The sequence below is a fragment of the Larus michahellis genome, chromosome 3 (assembly GCF_964199755.1).
Source record: "Larus michahellis chromosome 3, bLarMic1.1, whole genome shotgun sequence".
Classification (NCBI taxonomy): Eukaryota; Metazoa; Chordata; class Aves; order Charadriiformes; family Laridae; genus Larus; species Larus michahellis.
In genome coordinates this window covers 130789604-130807272 of record NC_133898.1, presented here as the reverse complement: position 1 = coordinate 130807272, position 17669 = coordinate 130789604, and the positions used below count along the sequence as shown (strand labels likewise).

The window sequence follows — 17669 nt, the reverse complement described above, 5'->3', positions numbered from 1 at the left end:
TGCAAGGGCCGGAGGGGGCGTGTATCTCGGATTAAGCATCTTCCCAAACTGCTTCCAGCACGACGAGGAGAGGAGGAAAACAAGCCGGCGGCGAGGCGGCCCCCATGGGATGTGTGCGCAGGGATGCGCTGGGGCTGGGAGCAATTAGAAGCATTTGCGAGCGGCTTTTTCCCATCCCCGCGCTCCCCAAAACGACGGAGAAGGGAAGCAGCAGCTTTGCCGGCACGTGCGGGGTGTGCTGTGGGAGGATAACACCCTGCCCGCGTCTCCATCGCTGGTGGAGCCGGCGTTTATCCTCGCCCCAAGCGAAATACGGGGGGGGTCGGTGCAAACCCAGCAGCCGTGACCGAGGGGTGGGAACGATTCCAGCCCCAAACGCTGGGCTCCTGAGCTTCTCCATCCCCAGCACATGATGCTCAGACCCTGCAGCGACTCCAGCCTCAAAGCTTAAACCAAAACCGCTCTGGATATGCCGTATGGAGCTGGTATGGGCTCATGTTGTTGTCCCCAAAGAGCTGGAAGATGGATCCCATATTTTCCTCCCCTGGATGGCATGGAAAACCCTCCCAAACACCTCTGCAGAGGGAGCAGAAACGTGGTTCCATGTCCATGGCCAGACCCAGTTGTCTGAGCTCATGCACAGGGGAATCCCAGACTGGCAGGGGTTGGAAGGGCCCTCTGGAGATCATCCCGTCCAACCCCTGGCCAGAGCAAGGTCACCCAGAGCAGGTGGCACAGGAACGCGTCCAGGCGGGGTTGGAATGTCTCCAGAGACGGAGACTCCCCCACCTCTCTGGGCAGCCTGTGCCAGGGCTCTGCCACCCTCACAGCAAAGAAGTTCCTCCTCATGTTGAGATGGAACTTCCCATGGTCAAGTTTGTGCCCGTTACCCCTTGTCCTGTCCCCGGGCACCACTGAGAAGAGCCTGGCCCCATCCTCCTGACACCCCCCCTTTCAGTATTTACAAGCGTTGATAAGGTCCCCCCTCAGCCGTCTTTTTTCCAGACTGAAAAGACCCAAATCCCTCAGCCTTTCCTCATCAGAGAGATGTTCCAGTCCCCTCAGCATCTCGGTAGCCCTTTGCTGTCCCCTCTCCAGCAGTTCCCTGTCCTTCTGGAACCAGGGAGCCCAGAACTGGCCCCAGTGCTCCAGCTGTGGCCTCCCCAGGGCAGAGCAGAGGGGGAGGATGACCTCCCTCCACCTGCTGGCCACGCTCTTCTTGCTGCCCCCCAGGATGCCATTGGCCTTCTTGGCCACGAGGGCACATTGCTGGCCCATGGGCATCCTGTTGTCCCCCAGGACTCCCAGGTCTCTTTCCACAGAGCTGCTCTCCAGCAGGTCACCCCCAACCTGTCCTGGTGCAGGGGGTTATTCCTCCCTAGGGTGCCGTTGCACCATGGAGGGAGGACCCAGGCTCAGCCTTTACCTGCGAGGATGAAGACCCCAACGAGGATGAGGAAGACGAGGAGGTAGAGTCCCACCACGGCGTATTTCAGTGCTGCCAAGGAGCCCAGCCGGCCGCAGCGTCCCGCTGCCTTCATCCTCCGCCCGGGACCTGGGGGGCAGAGCGGGAGGTCAGGGAGAGCATCACACACCATCTCCCATCAGGAGAAAATATTGCAAATATAATTTCGGCAACACCCAGGTTGCCCAGAGAAGCTGTGGCTGCCCCATCCCTGGAGGGGTTCAAGGCCAGGTTGGACGGGGCTTGGAGCAACCTGGTCTTGTTGAAGATGTCTCTGCCCAGGGCAGGGAGGTGGCCTTTTGTCATGGTTTCAGCTGGGATGGAGTTGACTTTTTTGCTAGCAGCTGGCATAGTGCCGTGTTTTGGATTTGGGATGGGAACAGTGTGATAGCGCACTGGTTGTTGCTGAGCTCTCACGGCCTCTTCTGCTCCTCAGCCCACCCCACCAGTGATGGGCTGGGAGAAGGCAAGGACTTGGGAGGGGACACAGCCGGGACCCCGACTGACTCCAGGGGCATTCCATGCCATGGGACGTCATGCCCGGTGTATAAAGCTGGGGGGAGAAGGAGGAAAGGGGGGATGTTGGGTGTGATGGTGTTTGTCTTCCCAAGTCGCCGTTATGTGCGATGGATCCCGGCTTCCCTGGGGATGCTGAACCTCCGCCCACGATGGGGAACAGGGAATGAATTCCTTGGTTTGCTTTGCTTGTGTGCGCTGCTTTTGCTCTACCTTTAAACTGTCCTTATCTCAACCCACGAGTTTTTCCTCACTTTTCCTCTTCCCATTCCCTCTCCCATCCCACCAGGGGGGAGTGAGCGAGTGGCTGCGTGGTTCTGGCTGCCGGCTGGGGTTCAACTACGACTCCTTTAAAGGTCCCTTCCAACCCAACCCATTCTATTATTCTAAGGTGCCTGGACCCTGACATCCTTGCCGGCCCCTGCTTGTCCTCTCCTGCACTCCCTGGGATCCAGCGCCTCTTCGACACTGCTGTAGCCAGGAGGAAAACGCAAGGAAAGAAGAGGGAAGGAAAGTCAGAGGTGTCCCTGCCCAGGGCAGGGGGTTGGAACAAGATGGCATCTTCAAGGTCCCTTCGAACCCAAACCATTTTATGATTCTATGAAAGGCTCTCCAGCCATGAACCCAACAGCAGTGAAGTCATCTGGTTTTGGGCTTTGCACGTGTTCAAAGCTCAAGCCTAGTTGAAATCTGGGCCAGGTCGTGGTCTTAGGTCTTAGGAGCCAGAGCCCGATCTGGACACAGCCCCTGCATCCCTCTGTCCCCAGCCCCAAGGCTGCAGTGATGCTTCAGCCTGACGCCTTGGCTCTCTGGGTGACACTGTGCTGCCGGGACAGGGTGCAGGGCGTTGGGTGCCTGCATTTGTCTGTTGGACCCTTGCAGGAATACAAGGTTTCTTAGAGCAGCTGAGAAACGGCAACTTCAGGCCAGGTCAACAAGCACTGCCTGGTTTTGCACCCTTGCCAGATCTGAGACATCTCCAAGGAGACACCAACAAAGGGTGAAGGAAGAGTCCCAAACTCCCACCTCCTTGACATTTGGGTGGCTCCATCCCGTTGCTTTCTGCCCTTTAAGCCCTGAGAAACAGCGTAGAACCGATCCAGAGCCTGCATCAACCCAGCAGAAAGGGTGAAGCATCGTGGCCCCAAAGCCAGCCTCCTGGGGAGGAGATCACGCTCATCCATGGCCATCAGCAATGCCCAGTTCCAGCGAAGACCTTCCCTGTTGGGTTTTGGGGCCTCACCCCATCCCACCTCCCATCCATGGGGCAGAAGCTCACCAACCAAGGCCAGGTTGGCCGGGGCTTGGAGCAACCTGGGCTGGTGGGAGGTGTCCCTGCCCAGGGCGGGGGGTGGCACGGGGTGGGCTTTAAGGTCCCTTCCCACCCAAACTATTTTACGATTCTCCCTGTGGGACCAAGCTGGCCCTTGGGGTGCCAGAGATGGAGAGGAGGTACGAGGGGTTGGGGGTGTCCCCAGCCTGGCAGGAGCCCTTCCCTTGCTGGTCCGTGTGTCTGTCCTGCTGGAGGACAGGGAGGTTTTGCAAAAGCCTCCAGCCAGCGAAGGGTTACGCTGGGCGTATCGCTTAACTCAGCCCCATTTTGGGGCTCCGAAATGATCAAGCGCTGAGGTCAGGCTCGCTGACACCCCACGGGGACCCCACGGGGATGTGGGGTGCTCCAGGCGCCCCAGCTCAGGTGCGAAAGGCGGTGCCGCTCCTGGGGGGACCCCTCCATCTGCAATTCATTACCCGCACGCCGCTCCCATTTGCTGTCACCGGCCAAACAGATGGAGCCGAAGGTTTCAGGATGAGGAAAGCTGCAATATTTTTCTGACATTAACACTTATATCAGGTCCTGGGGGACTCCGGGAGGAGCTGGCCCCGGGCCCCGAACCACCCACTCCTCTTGTGCTGCTCTGGGAAGAGCAGGAGGGACCGCAGCTGCGTAAGCAGGGTTTTCACAACAGCCCGCTCCGCGGAGCCCATGGGCAGGCTCCGGCCAGTAACCAAGGGGAAAAGCAAATATTTCCTCCCCCTGCCCATGCCCAGGGGAGCTGGAGCGGCGGCCCGCCCGGTCAGGGGGGGTACAGAAGGCAGGAGGCTGAAAGCAGCCAGGATTTGTTGTCCCCTGAGCCCTGGGAGGGGGGTGGTCCAGGGCAGCTGTCCTTGGGGTCATGGCAAGCGGCAGGTTGCCGCAGTGGTCCTCAGCCCCACGCCGAACACTTGCCACGAGCCCAGGAGGGACCCGGGTGGTCCCATCCTCATGGTGAAGTCCTCAAGGTTGACCTTACCCCTGCCCCGTGCATCTGAAGGCCAGACACAGCCCCACAAGTGTCCTTCCAGCACCCTCTCCCGTGGGAACGGGGTTCCTCGGAGGGCCAGCTCTGCATCGGGGTGACTTATGGATGAGCAGATTTGCCCTCAGAGACCCAGGGCAACCTGCCACAAAAATACCAAAGCCAGGGAGATACCTGGAACCCTCCCTGCCATCACTCCATGCAAGCGCAAGGTCTCTGCTGGCGATGGCGGCCCTAGAAGACACCAACCCTTGGACCTAGTAGACACCTCCCATCTCTTCCAGTGTCACTCCCTTCAGGCTCCACCATCCCCCCGCCACATCTGCAGCGTGACAGAGCACGGGGACAGCCCGTGGTCAGGATCTGCCCCTCTCTCTGCTGCAGGAAGGTGGGATGGGTGCTGGATTTTACGAGCGGGCAGCAGGAAGGTGGGCAGAGGCAAGAGCAGACACGCCACTGAGAGCAGGGGGACCCTTGCAGGGTGACATCAAGTGTGGGGAACTGCATCGAGACTCAGCTTTCACCCGGGTGGAAAATCCACCCTCCGGACTCAAAGCTATCCCTGTCCCAGGGGCTGGAGGGCAGGAGAAGACCCCACACAGTGACGCCACGTCTCCTCTTGCAATAACCACCAGGAGCCACCAGCATCCAGCAGCTATTTGTCCAGGGCTGGGTGCTCCTGGCTCGCTCAGTGCCTGGATGTGGCCCATCCTGGCCATGGGCTGCCCTCTGGAAGCACCCAGGACTCTCCACCACATCCCAGGGATGTCCCTCATGCCTAAACCCAGGAAGGTGAGTCCCCCATCACCCTGATCCCATCCTTGTGGTGGGGGACAGTGGTGCTGGGAAGCCGGCTCAGAACAAGACCAGTTTCCCCAGCAGCCCCACAGGTCTCTAAGTAAAGCTGCCAGTGAAGGGGACCTCACATTGAACCACAGAATGGTTTGGGTTGGAAGGGACCTTAAAGACCATCCAGTTCCAACCCTCCTGCCCTGGGCAGGGACACCTCCCACCAGCCCAGGTTGCTCATCTCTACATGAGGACCCAACTCTGCCACCCTCTCCCACCTGGGCTGCGAAGACCTCGGGAAAAATTCATCAGGGCCGTTTGGTTGGAGACCAAGCCTGGAGCTGGTGGAACATGAACAGCATTTTGTGGGGCAAGAGTGAAGGAAAAGAGCTCAGCAAGTCTGCAGTGGAGATAGAGGCCAGCTAAGACGGGCAGGAGATGCAAGCAGGTCCCACAGTGTCCTGCTGCCACCCTCACTGCGGGGCATCTCTGGACAAGGCCACATGCAAGACAGCCAGAAGACGAGAAAAAAAAACCCAAAACCTCAAAAATCAGCCTTTAGCAAGCACAACGACTTTCCTTGGAGCACAGCCCTTGTCAGTGGCAGAACCAAATGAGATCCTGGGCACCTCGAGAGATCCACGGTGCCCTGGGTCTGTCATCACCCCATCAGACCAGAAAGGGGGGGACAGAAGAGTAGGCACAGAAACCTCCTTGCAATGGGATTCCCTGTTTCTCCCAGTGAGGAGAGGAGGAGTTTCCTGCTCTGTTTGGGTCACACACATTCATCATGGTGCTAATTCCACCAAGGCACCCTCACCCTGGACACCTGGGGCAGGGATTGCTCCTCTGCTCTGGTGCCCTGGGACCTGGAGGACCTTTACCTGCATGGGGACAAATTGCTGAGCTCCTTCCTGAGCAACCCAAGCTCCCATTTCGCCCCACAGAGTCTCTCCAGGTTTCTACCACCAGGTTCAAAGCCCCCCCGGACCAAGCAGGACGTGGAGCCCATACTCACCGTCCTCGCAGAGGTTGAGTTTGGAGAGGTTCCTCCCCTCGAAGGGCTCCTCGAAGATGGAGCCATTCTCTCTCTCATTGAAGGTGTGAAGGTACATGGCTTTGTTCTCCATCCTCCTGCTGCTGGTGGAGCAGAACAGGCGCGTGAGATGGTTCTTGGTGGCTATGGAATATCCCGACATGGCAGGGGCCTGATCCTGGCTAATCCCATACCCCGCATGGCTCTGCCACCACGGCCCAGTGCGAGGTGGTGTGGGCTGGTGCTGGGGACACAGACCTGCTGCCAAGGGAGCTCGGCAGAGCTGAGCACCACAGCTCAACGTGTGGCTTCTTGACTTGCCCGAGGCTGGGCTTGGCAGTGCCCCCCAAGACGAGAGCCAGACCCCCTCAGCGAATGCAGGGAACAGCTGGTGGGCGAGCTCAGCAGGACCACGGGTCCACCACCGCCTGGTCCTGCCTGCGTCCTTGCAGCTCAGTGAAATGCCCACTGCCACCACACACCCCTCGCTCATTGGCCAAGGAGGGGCTCCTGCCACCCACCCGTGTGCCACCACGTGCCCTGCGGATGTCCAGCCTTGGTGTCCTCTCCGAGCACGCCCTGGACATCTGTCCCTCCCCAGGGATGGGGAGATGGGGGCTCAGTGTATGCATTCAAGCCCCCCCAGGACCTCTTTCACCCGTAGAGCTTGGGGTACCCCCGCACTCACACCACCTCTAGGTACCCCAGCACCCTGACCGTGAGCCGAGCCTGCTGTCCCCACGGGCCCGATCCTGCTGTCACTGCCCCTCTGGTCAAGAGGCTTGAGTTGGGCTGGTCCCAGGGATGGGACAGTGAGTGCCGTCAGCCCTGGGGAGGCTGTGACACCGCTGCCACCGAGGTTTCATCACAGCACCCAACTTGGGGGGGGAAAACCACCCCCCAGCCCCCAGCCGGGTTCTGGTGCGGAAGGAGTTAAAATCGCCCGCTAAGTGGGACCCGCTGAGCACTCCCAAACTCACCCCCTGCACCCCCGCGGCTCTCAGCGCATGGGTGCTGTGCTCCGTGGGGACCCCCAGCTCCCGCCGCCCCCCCGCCCCAGGAGCAGGGAGCAGCATCCCCGGCCTCCGGTCCCACTCCCACGGGGGAGAGACATCACCCGTGTCACCCCGAGGAGTGTGACGGGGGTGGCGTCACCTCGAGGGGGGGTGGGGGGGTCGTGTCAGACCTCGCTCCCCCCCTCCTGCATCCCATGCTGGGGGTGGCGGGGGATGCTCGGGGAGACACCGGCCCCTCTGCGCCCACCCCACGCGGGAAGTTGGGGGCGATCCATCCCCCTCCCCCCGCAGCCGCCTGTCCCCCTTTGTCCCCACCCCCCCCCAACCCCACTCACCTGCTGGGCGACCCCGCGGCGGGGGGCGAGTTTCCCGTGGCCACCTCGCTCAGTCCCCGGGCTGCGCCATGGTGGCCGCGACAGGGGGGCGAGGGCAGCCCCCGACCTCACCGCCAGCTCCCCAGGGGCGCAGAGGGGCGGCCGCTCCCCGCCAGCCTCCCATGGGGCGGGGGGGGGGAAGGTGGTCCCCGGGGGTGGGCGATGCGCGGAGCCGGCGGGGCGGCTGCGGAGCCGGCGGGCGCTGAGCGAGGAGCGCTCGGCCGGGAGGGTTTTGTAGGCGGGGAAGGGGAAGGGGAAAGGGGGCGGAGGGGGGAGGGGGGGGGGCGGGTTCCCCACGTTCCCCCCATCCCTCTCCGGGGCCGCCCCCGCCGCCCATTCGCCGGCCTCGGGCCGCCCCGACAGCGGGGAGTCGGGCAGGGGCGGAGTGGGGGGGCCGAAGTAGGAGCATCCCCCGGGGTGGCAGGAGCATGCCCTGGGGGGGGCCGGGTAGGAGTAGGGAGCCGGGGGCTGCAGCATCCCCCGGGGGGACCGGGGCAGCAGCATCCTTCGTGGGGGACCGGGCAGGGGCAGGAGGGGGCCTGGGCAAGAGCAACCCCCGGGGGAACGGGGTAGGAGCGTCCTACGGGGAGTCGGGGCAGGAGCAACCCCCGGGGGAATCGGGCAGGGGCAGGGGGGGGCCGGGAGAGGAGCATCCCCCGGGGGGACCGGGACAGAAGCGTCCCCTGTCGGGGGGCGAGTAGGGGCAGGAGGGGCCGGAGCAGGAGCATCCCCCGGGGGGGCCGGAGCAGGAGCATCCCCTGGGGAAGCGGGGCAGGAGCATCCCCTGGGCGGGGGGCGGGCAGGGGTAGGGTGGGCCGGGGCAGGAGCATCCCCCGGGGGGCCAGAGCAGCAGCATCCATCGGGGGGACCGGGAAGGGGCAGGGGGGGCCGAAGCCGGAGCATCTCCCAGGGAACGGGGGCAGGAGCGTCCCTCGGGTGTACTCGGCTTGCTGCGGCGGTGGTGGTGGGGGGAGTTTCCCCCTGGAATTCTTGCCCCTGGGGCAGGGGGTGGGTGCATGGGGCAGTCCGTGTCCCATCTCCAGTGGGTCTCCATGGCTTTCGCTCTCCCTTCGCTGCCCAATTCCCGACCAGCTCAGCCCACAGCGGGCAGGAGGAACCGCAGCCCCCGGAAAGGGGGAGAGGTGCTTGTCCCCCCTCTGGGCCCATGGGGAAACTGAGGCACGGGGGACCAGAGGGAGCTGAGCTGACCCCAAACCACCGCTGCCCTCAGCCTTGGTGTGGGCCACATGGTGCAAGCTGTGCACCCACAGTGGTCAATCTCTGGAAGGGGCCAAGGTGGGGAGGAAGTTTTAAGGTGCTACTGCAAGTCCCCCCTCTCTCTGAGGGGTTCTGCCTGCTCCTCGCTGCAGCCTGCAGCCAACCCAGGGCACTCAGGCTCACAGCCCGGTCCCCAGGCCCCCGTGTCCCTACTCCATCCCTGGTCCTGGAGCAGAGCAAAGCACCCTCCAACATCTTTACGTGGTTGGGGGGACTGACTTGGTCAGGTGGCATGACCAGGAGGGTGACTGCTGTCCCCTTGGGGTGGGTGTGCCTGGGTGTACTGCTCCCTTTCTCCCACCTGGATGAGCACTGGGCAGACTGGGTCGGTGGGGTCACATCTTGGCTCATGTGTGGTTCACCACCCGTAGGGATGACGGGGCCAGGAGAGCTGAGCACGCTGCGTCACGCAAGGAGCCACTCGGTCCCCCAGGTGCTGTCAGACAGGCCATGACAACACACCTCTTTGGAAGCCATAAACATGCTGGGACTGAGCCCTAGACCTGGCATGAGGCTGTCGAGACCTGGGATGGGGATGTCAAGACCTGGGCAAGCGCTTCTTGCCCAGGGGCATCTCCATCCGTGGTGGGATCCTGAGGACACGCATTGCCTCTTCCATGAGGAGGAAAGAGAACAAGTCTTTGGAGCACAAGTCTGGTGAGGAGCGGCTGAGGGAGCTGGGGGTGTTCAGCCTGGAGAAGAGGAGGCTGAGGGGAGACCTTCTGGCTCTCTACAGCTCCCTGAAAGGAGGGGGTAGCCAGGGGGGGTCGGGCTCTTCTCCCAAGGAACAGGCCATGGCACAAGAGGAAACGGCCTCAAGTTGTGCCAGGGGAGGTTTAGGATGGATATTGGGAACAATTTCCTCCTGGAAAGGGTTGTGAAGCATTGGAAGAGGCTGCCCAGGGCAGTGGTGGAGTCGCCATCCCTGGAGGGATTGAAAAGCCGGGCAGACGTGGTGCTGAGGGCCATGGGGTAGTGGTGGCCTTGGCAGTGTTGGGTTAACGGTTGGACTTGATGATCTGAAAGGTCCCTTCCAACCTGGGCAATTCTTTCATTCTGTGATTCTATGAAAGCTCTCCAGGGTTGCAACCACACAACTGCAGGTTTCCTCCCACCTTGGTGCAACGTGAGTCCATGGCAGCTGCCCCACACGGCCCCCCCAACCAAGGCTTCTCCTTGGGACACCCACCAAGGACACCCCGAAGGTCTGGGACAAGGGAAGACAACACACTCAAGGTCTGAACAGCCTGGGGTAGGGCTCTGACCGCTGAGCTGCCTTTCCTCTCCAAATGGCCAAAAGAACCATCAAAGCGTCCCCCGTTCAGAGGCCAAACATCTGCAAACGGTGCCCCAGCGACACCGAAGCCGGGGCAAATAAAAGCAATTATTGTAGAGTATTCCCAAGGCTTCACCTTAATACGAAACACCCGACCAAGCAGTCCGGTCACTTCTGTTGCGTTAAAAAAAATAGTACGAGTCATGTGTAGTCCAAAAAGTTTAATATTTTATTAGATTTCAGGTAATTTCCAGCAGAGTTGCGCTTTTGGGTCTTTACAGCCTTCTCTATACGCCACACAATAAATTTGCCATTGGACAGTTCTGGGTTTGATTCAGGCTTACGCGTGTCCTGCTCCGCTGGCTTCTACTGGAAAAGTGAAATATGGGCGGGAAGAAAGAGTGTAAAAACTATGCACAAGCTACCACTAACTTTTAGTATAAATGCCATTAAACTCATACATGTCATCCATCGCCCTATTTCCTAGAAGACGTTCAACAAAGCAGCTGGGGCACCAAAGTTCTCACCAAAGAAGGTCGGCATGGGGAAAAGCCCCTTCACGAGGGGCTGGCAGATGTGACATGGGACCTACAGGAGATCCAGACACTCCTGGGTCCTCACGAGCCTGCCTTTAAAGCTACTGAATCTAATCCATAATAAGTCTAAAATCGCCGCTCGCTTGATGGTCAACACAGAAAAGCAATGAACCGGCTGGTTAAAAGCAATGAAGGATAAAAGCAACAACAACAAAATAATATTTTGATGGAAAAAAAAGCAAAGAAAGACTCTTCTTGCAGGTCTTTTTGGTCACAGGGATTTTGGCAAAGCCTGGATGTCTTGGCGTTCCTTCTGGAAAGCTGCATGGAGAAGAGCAAAATGGAACAGATTTAGTTGTTGGCCTGGGTTTTTTTGTAGAAGGAGAAGAAAATTATAACATATTCGGTAGAAATGAACGGGAACATGCAAGTACCCTCAGCGGTCTGGACCCCAGCTATTTATTTAGGAATATATGGTGGGAAAAGACACACAGCACCCCAAGTGTGTCCCCAGACCCTCTCCCACCCACCATGTTGGTCCCAGAGAGAAGTTGGACCATACTTGGCAGCACCCCAACCAGTTGGTCCCACAGACGAAGGGTGAGGCTGGGCATGTTGGAAACGTCCTTCTCCAGCATCTTGATGATATGCTCCTGCTGTGGCAGAGGACCACAGCGTCAGACATCAGACGACAGAGCCATTAAGCTCCAGGAACTCCCAGTTTGCACTATTATCTGCTGGGACTGCCAAGGTTGTAACGCTAGTGCTGGCAGCTTTGACCTGGGCATACCCAAAAAACCTGCTGGGGAAGCATCAAAACCAGTCTTCCATACCCAAAGCAGAAGAAGAGGAGTTTATTAAGTGAGTCTACATCCCACCCAGGTGTCCATCATCTCCGGTCAGGCCATCGTGCCAGATCTTTGGCCAGCGTAAGGGAACTTCGCTCCGATAACTGCGATGAGTCTTGGCGTGTGTGATCACAGCCTGAATCCACCAGGTTTCAACACACAAGAATGATCAGAATGGCCAGAAATGGGGTAGAAGAGCTCATATGAGGTCAGAAATCAGGAAAGGAAAGGACCAAGCTAGGAAATTACTCCCCAGTAAGCTATAATTTTGCTTGCTAATTAAGAAGGTGGCAAAGCTGGTTTTGGGGACAACTGGAGAACCGAATCCAAACAAGACTCAGCTGAAGTTCATCAAGAGCTCATTTTCCAAAGACACTTATAACATTGCAGAACAACCTGCGTCTCGCACAATTGCTCTGTCATCTTAGTAGCTACGTCCCACGCGGTCCATAAAATTTCACCTAGCATTAAAAGTGCCCTGCAGTGACCACTAGTCCAGCCATTAATTTGCCAATCACGTTTTTCAGGTTGACAACAGCAGGTTTTGAAGCATCACTCACCGTCAGATCCTGGAACTGGCTCTTCATCTTCTCCTTCATTTTTTCAAACAGCTCCCTCCCTACCTCCACCTCAATGGCATCTTCTGGATGGGTTTTTTATCTGCTCGCATCTCTCCTTCCCGCTTATCTGGGCAGCCCCTCTTGCAACGATGGGCAACATCAACGTGCTGTTGTTGATGCCAAAGCCTGGGAACCAGCCAGTGGCCCATTTCATTGAATCATAGAATCGCCCAGGTTTGAAGGGACCTTTAAGACCATCGAGTCCAACCATTAACCCAAAGCTGTCAAAACCACCACTAAACCATCACCCATTTCCACCTCTCAGTCCCCCCCTCCCCAACCTACTCTTGCCATCCTAAACAATTCCTTTACCCAACAGCAAAAACTTCAAGCTACCTCCTTCCAGTTCTCCTCCAGTTTTCTCCAGTAGCCCTTAAAAAGGTCTCCGCTCCCTAGCCCCACATGCTTCTCTCTCCATGCCAGGCAAGAAGGGCCTCCAGTTGACCCACAAGAGAAGCGCAATGGGTTTATGCGGTTTGACAACCAAGGGGTGGGACAACAGTATCAAAAAGAGGAGGGATTTATGCAGTAGGTTTTGGAACTCAAACATTTTCTCTGGAAATAAGATCGTAACGCACTGAAGGCATCACCCAAAGGCACAAATTTGCGCATCCTCCTTCAGCTGGTGAAACTAAGGGCTTCTGTACCCAGACTCCATGTAAGAGCTGGGAAAACATGTCCCAGGGCCAGACGGCAAACTCACTGTGGCAGATGCAGAATTAGATGGAGAACCAGGTCTGCCTTCCTAACACTGCGATAAGGAGCTTTGGATGGACAACACAAGGGCTCATAGATATTCTTCTTTTTAAGAATTTCCCTTTCAATGGCTTTCATCATGGTGTTTGTCTGCAGGAATTGATGCCAAGTGTTTAGCAGCGTCTCTCCAAAGCCATGTTTGCCAGCAGAATCCAAACACTTCCAAGCCCAGGGGCAGGCAGAGCACGCCTGGGGGTTACGCAGAATCGACAGGGTAAAACTGAGAGATATTGGGCTGCATAGAATCACGGAATGGTTTGGGTGGGAAAGGACCTTAAAGGCCACCCAGTGGCACCCCCTGCCCTGGGCAGGGACACCTCCCACCAGCCCAGGTTGCTCCAAGCCCCGGCCAACCTGGCCTTGAACCCCTCCAGGGATGGGGCAGCCACAGCTTCTCTGGGCAACCTGGGCCAGGGGCTCACCCCCCTCACACCAAAGAATTTCTTCCCAATATCTCATCTCAATCTCCCCTCTTCCAGTGTAAAACCCTTCCCCCTCCTCCTAATGCAATACTCCAGTAGAGAAGGAATAAGGACTTTGACCACACAAAGAAGGCAGAAAATACTCACCTTCTTCCTTCCAGTGTCCCCGGGGGAATGAAAATAAAAAAAAAAAAAAAAAAGAAGAAGAAAAAAATACTCTTTTAGCAAATACGGCAAAGCTGAACCTTTTATCCTGCCCTTTAGCGAGAGCAGAAAGTTTGTAGAAAGACGACAGTGTGGCCCAGCCCAACCCACAACATTGTGGGTTTTACTGGCTCAGCACAGCCCCGGGTGCTTAAATCCATTAATTTTGGCTGTGACAGAGTGAGACAGTCCTTTCAGACTCCTCTCAACTGTTTGGACTAGATGATCTGAAAGGTGCCTTCCAACGTAGGCAATTCTATAATTCCATGAATGAAGGATGGTTTCCGTGGTGGGATCCCCGACAGCCCATCACGGGGAGAAGAAAAGGGCTGTCTGGGCAGAGGGGGGTTATTGGCACGAACGGAGAAGGGAGGCAGATGGTTTGCGTGGGTCAGAATGACGGAGACGAAAATAAGGGGGATGAGAGAGGGCCTGGAGCAGGTCAAAATAACTCCAGGGAAAGGCAATTAAACTCATTTTACTGGCAGAGCAGTGGGGTGGTGCTGTAACCCCCCGAAACGCGCCTGGATGCCAACGTTCTTAAATACATAATGAGCTTAGAAAAATAATAAAATGTCCCAGGGAATTAGTCGTTACGTTGGAATGCCATGTTCCACACAGAGGGTGGGCAAGAGAGGCTGGGAATGAGACCTGATGCTGCCACGGATAAAGAGCGTCCCCTCTCCAGCCTGCTCTTGGGGACAGGCTTTTTAGCAGGGCCTGTAGTGGTCGGACAAGGAGGAACGGTTTTAAAATAAAAGAGGGGACATTTAGATGAGATACAAGGAAGAAATTGTTCATGCTGAGGGTGGTGGGCCCCTGGCCCAGGCTGCCCAGAGAAGCTGTGGCTGCCCCATCCCTGGAGGGGTTCAAGGCCAGGTTGGCCGGGGCTTGGAGCAACCTGGGCTGGTGGGAGGTGTCCCTGCCCAGGGCAGGGGGTGGCACTGGGTGGCCTTTAAGGTCCCTTCCCACCCAAACCATTCTATGATTCTGTGATTCCAGACAAGCCCAGCTGTGTGGGGCAGGAAGGAGAAAGCTATTGCTTTCCCCGTTCTTCCCTTGGGTTGTCCCACACAGACCAAGGTTCACCACTGCCCACCAGAGCTCAGCGGTGCTCGATGCACAAAGGTGCTGAAGAGCCTGATGCGGATGGGGTGGAAGGCAAACTTGGAGGAGGGGTGCAAGGAGAAATCATAGAATCAATCCCACTGTCCCAAAGTCCTCGCCAGCCCCAGGTCACCCCTGGTTTTCCACAACCAGGCTGTGCTCAGAGGAGCAATGCTAAGATGTCAAACACTCTGTTTCAAGAACGGCTTGAGTGAGAAAAAGAACATAATTAAGACATTTTCCAGCTGATGTCACTTGTGTCATTGCTCAGGCACTGGAACGTGACCAGAGCTCACCACCTACCGCTTCGATGGCTGGTCCTGGCACAGGACAGCTTTGTTAGCTGAAGAAGCCTCCAGTGCAGCAGCCCCGTGGGTGCGAGATGAGCAGCAGGGCAGGAGAAATTATTTTCTACCCTATGAATGTCTGGGGGATGGTAAACATATGCAAGTTTTGGCCATGAAAACCAGGAGAAGGCTTGCTTCCTGATGTAGACCAGCCAGGAGAAGAACGCACTCAGCTGGTGTCCAGAGGACCCATGGCCAAGCATCCCTGCTGCCTCCAAGGCCACCTGGGGGATGCTTGAAGCTCAGACCCCCCCTCCAGCAAAGCGGCTGCTTCGCTTTTCGCTGAGGTGTGAAGGCAAGGTCAGCCCTGGAGCTGCTTTCAGCGAGTAGAAAGCTGGGATAGGCTGGTTCCCCGCCTGGGAAGCGCCCAGGAAAAGATGTTTCCATGGATGGGGCATCCATCACCTCTCTGGGCAACCTGGGCCAGGGGCTCACCCCCCTCACACCAAAGAATTTCTTCACAATATCTCACCTAAATCCATGTTCTTTCAGTTTAAAATCGTTGCCCCTCGTCCCACGGCTCCCCTCCCTGCTCCAGAGTCCCTCCCCAGCTTTCCTGGAGCCCCTTGAGGGACTGGCAGGGGCTGGAAGGTCTCCGCGGAGCCTTCTCTTCTCCAGGCTGAACCCCCCCAGCTCTCTCAGCCGGTCCTCCCAGCAGAGGGGCTCCAGCCCTCCCAGCATCTCCGGGGCCTCCTCTGGCCCCACGCTAACCCCTTTGCTAAGGATGGTTTCCATCCTCCTGGGGGTTTGTGATCCACTTTGCCTGGCAGCGTCCGTTGGTAACGCGGCGACTGTCACACTGAGATCCAGACCCAAGGTGCCCGTGGGGAAGGGGGACGGTGGGGCGGTTTGGGAACGAAAACCACAGCGCTTTACGCCGCTGCATTGGAGGTGACCCATCTCCAGGACACTTTCCTGCGTAGGCTTGGCTAGCTGGCCCAGCAGTCCATTTGCAGAATGAACTAATCAAGTAATTAAGGCGTCTTCCTAAAGCAAACACTAAGCGACCTCCAGATTCTGGATTTTTTAACTTTTTCATTTTCTGACTATGCCACCTACTGATGGGAAGGGAAGGCGGCAACGAGTCCATGAGTTTATTGCTTTAGGGTGCCAAAGGAGACGTGAAGGGTGTCCTTCCAAGACAGACAAATAACAATGAATTAATCCTACAAAAAAGAAATCCATAGTTTATAAGACTCAGCAAATTAGGGTAAAACAGGCAGCTAATTTTCTGTATTTGAGTATGATCTGCTCTGGATTTTGGAAATCTCTCTGAGTTGATGACCAAGCGATCCTTTTGCCCCACGGATTTCTTCCCAGCTTTTCAACTGCCCCTTCCAACCCAAACTATTCTATTATTCCATGAAATACCAAGTTTGGGTACGCATGAAGCAAAACTGGGATCGTTAGGGAAAACGTAATAGGGGTGAGTAATTTATTTGGGAGTGGACTGCGAGGGATTGAGGCGGGTGGGGAAGAACAAGACGAGAAAATGGGGAGGAAGAGGGAGAAAAGGGGCTGATGGAGTGCAAGGTGCGGCTCAACACACTCGTCTGGCCAAGCCCTGCAACCAAGCACCATGGTCTGTCCCACCTTCTCATTAAACCCTCCTCCTAACGACTCTCTGTGCGACCTCACTCCGTCCTCTCTCTGTGCACTCCTGTGAAGACGGGCAATTCACGAGCGAACACCAAGCTGGACCGGCTGGATTGGGCTACTCAGGCCAACCACAGAATCCCAGGCTGGTTTGGGTTGGAGGGACCTTAAAGGCCACCCAGTGCCACCCCCTGCCCTGGGCAGGGACACCTCCCACCAGCCCAGGTTGCTCCAAGCCCCGGCCAACCTGGCCTTGAACCCCTCCAGGGATGGGGCAGCCACAGCTTCTCTGGGCAACCTGGGCCAGGGGCTCACCACCCTCACACCAAAGAATTTCTTCCCAATAGCTCATCCAAATCTCCCCTCTTCCAGTGTAAAACCCTTCCCCCTCGTCCCATGGCTCCCCTCCCTGCTCCAGAGTCCCTCCCCAGCTTTCCTGGAGCCCCTTGAGGGACTGGAAGGCCCTTACACCAGACAACTTCTGACACCGAACCATGACATGCCAGCAGGCTGTGCTTGGAGAGGAATTGCCACAGCTTCTCCACAGGCTGATCCAGGAGGTCCTTTAGGTCATTTTGCGCCTTTTTATCTGGAGGGAGGACATGGTGAGAGGGTCGGAGCTGCGCCTGCAGCCCTCTCTTAGTGAGGCATCTCCCACACTGAGCATCTCCCCACGGTCAGGATCCCGACTCAGGGAGGATTCATCCCACCTGAGCTCAGGTACCTGCCTCCCGGTTTCACAGGAAGATACATGAGAGACACAAAACCTCTTTTTTTTTTGCCTCTGCTTATGTTAAATTCCCCTTTTATGCCACCCATGGAAGGTGCCTTCACAGCCCAAGCCCTAAATCTCCTCCTCTGTGTTGTGTGTGTGTGTGTGTGTGTGCTACAAGGACCCAGTGCCTCTTACTGGTGAGACCTGTGTGCGTGTGGGTGGGTTTGGGGCCAGATGCTGGAGTCAGGCGGGGGGAGTGGGTGCTCCTGGACCATGGTGTCAGGCACTGGGGCCAGTGGTGTCACAGTACAGCTACTGGGAACAGAGGTCCCCGTGCAATGACCGAATCGAATAAGGGTCTTTAGCCTCCAGGCACCGGGGCAGGAACAATATGTGACCCAAAACCCAGCTCCTGGGGAGACCAGTGTGAATGGGGCGAGTGAGGGGCTCCGTGCTGGTGACTGGAGTGGG

At 57.5% G+C, this 17669-nt stretch overlaps 1 protein-coding gene across 3 annotated transcripts in view; it reads right to left on the bottom strand.

Moving 5' to 3' along the window:
- SCARA5 (scavenger receptor class A member 5) overlaps positions 1-7701 on the bottom strand; it is a 39659-nt gene extending 31958 nt beyond the window's left edge. Inside the window, exons 1-3 of one of the 3 annotated variants that reach the window (XM_074578407.1) lie at positions 7455-7701; positions 6086-6204; positions 1427-1555 (exon numbers count right to left, since the gene is read on the bottom strand). In XM_074578407.1, the coding sequence (XP_074434508.1) occupies positions 1427-1555; positions 6086-6197 (241 nt within the window). In that variant the 5' untranslated portion in view covers positions 6198-6204; positions 7455-7701. Of the gene's footprint in view, positions 1-1426; positions 1556-6085; positions 6208-7454 lie in introns of all 3 variants that reach the window. The other 2 variants (XM_074578406.1, XM_074578404.1) reach the window with 2 other exon arrangements.
- Between the last annotated feature and the right edge of the window lie 9968 nt (positions 7702-17669).